General features: G+C 29.8%; 1 protein-coding gene across 1 annotated transcript in view; it reads left to right on the top strand.

The window, feature by feature from the left end:
- Window positions 1-232: 232 nt before the first annotated feature.
- LOC106125074 (elongation of very long chain fatty acids protein 4-like) overlaps window positions 233-587 on the top strand; it is an 8,001-nt gene continuing 7,646 nt past the window's right edge. The window contains exon 1 of the mRNA XM_013322156.1: window positions 233-385. Within this exon, the coding sequence (XP_013177610.1) occupies window positions 334-385 (52 nt within the window). The 5' untranslated portion in view covers window positions 233-333. The remainder of the gene's footprint in view (window positions 386-587) is intronic.

Raw genomic sequence — 587 nt, 5'->3', positions numbered from 1 at the left:
CCCCCCCCCTCCGTTAATCCTTTTTTATTTAAAAGTGCGAAGTACTACTTCATAGAATTATGCATGTACAACAATAATTACGTTAATTAAATATTTAATAGCAAAAATGTGTAAAATATTACGTTAACTTTATCATTAATTTAATTTTTAATTTTTCACAATGTTATCTCATCAAATCACAAAACAATTTTTCAATTATGTGAAGCTGCATTAAAATCTTCTTCATTTTATTCAATGTATCCAGTCATTCATGAACCAGCGCAATCTAGACATTAGACGTTCATTTTAAAATTTAAATAAATACAAGCGAATTGTTAAATATTGTTAAGAAAAATGTTCCATAATGCAATAGTTAAAAATTATTTATCGTCAGAATCAAGCGAAGGTAAGGATTTAATTTTAATTTTACATTACTTAATGATAACAACAGATTAAAAAATAATGATGTGAAAAAAATTAACCATCATCAACCTGCCCTTATCCCTATCGAGGGTCGGCACAGCATGTACTACTCCTCCATACATCTCTATCAGCCGTCATATCCGAGTCTACCCCCTTCTTACGCATATCCTCTTTCACACAGTCAT

This window comes from Papilio xuthus, unplaced genomic scaffold (genome assembly GCF_000836235.2).
Source record: "Papilio xuthus unplaced genomic scaffold, Pxut_1.1 DF825928.1, whole genome shotgun sequence".
NCBI classification, from domain to species: domain Eukaryota; kingdom Metazoa; phylum Arthropoda; class Insecta; order Lepidoptera; family Papilionidae; genus Papilio; species Papilio xuthus.
This window is presented reverse-complemented; position numbering and strand designations above follow the sequence as displayed.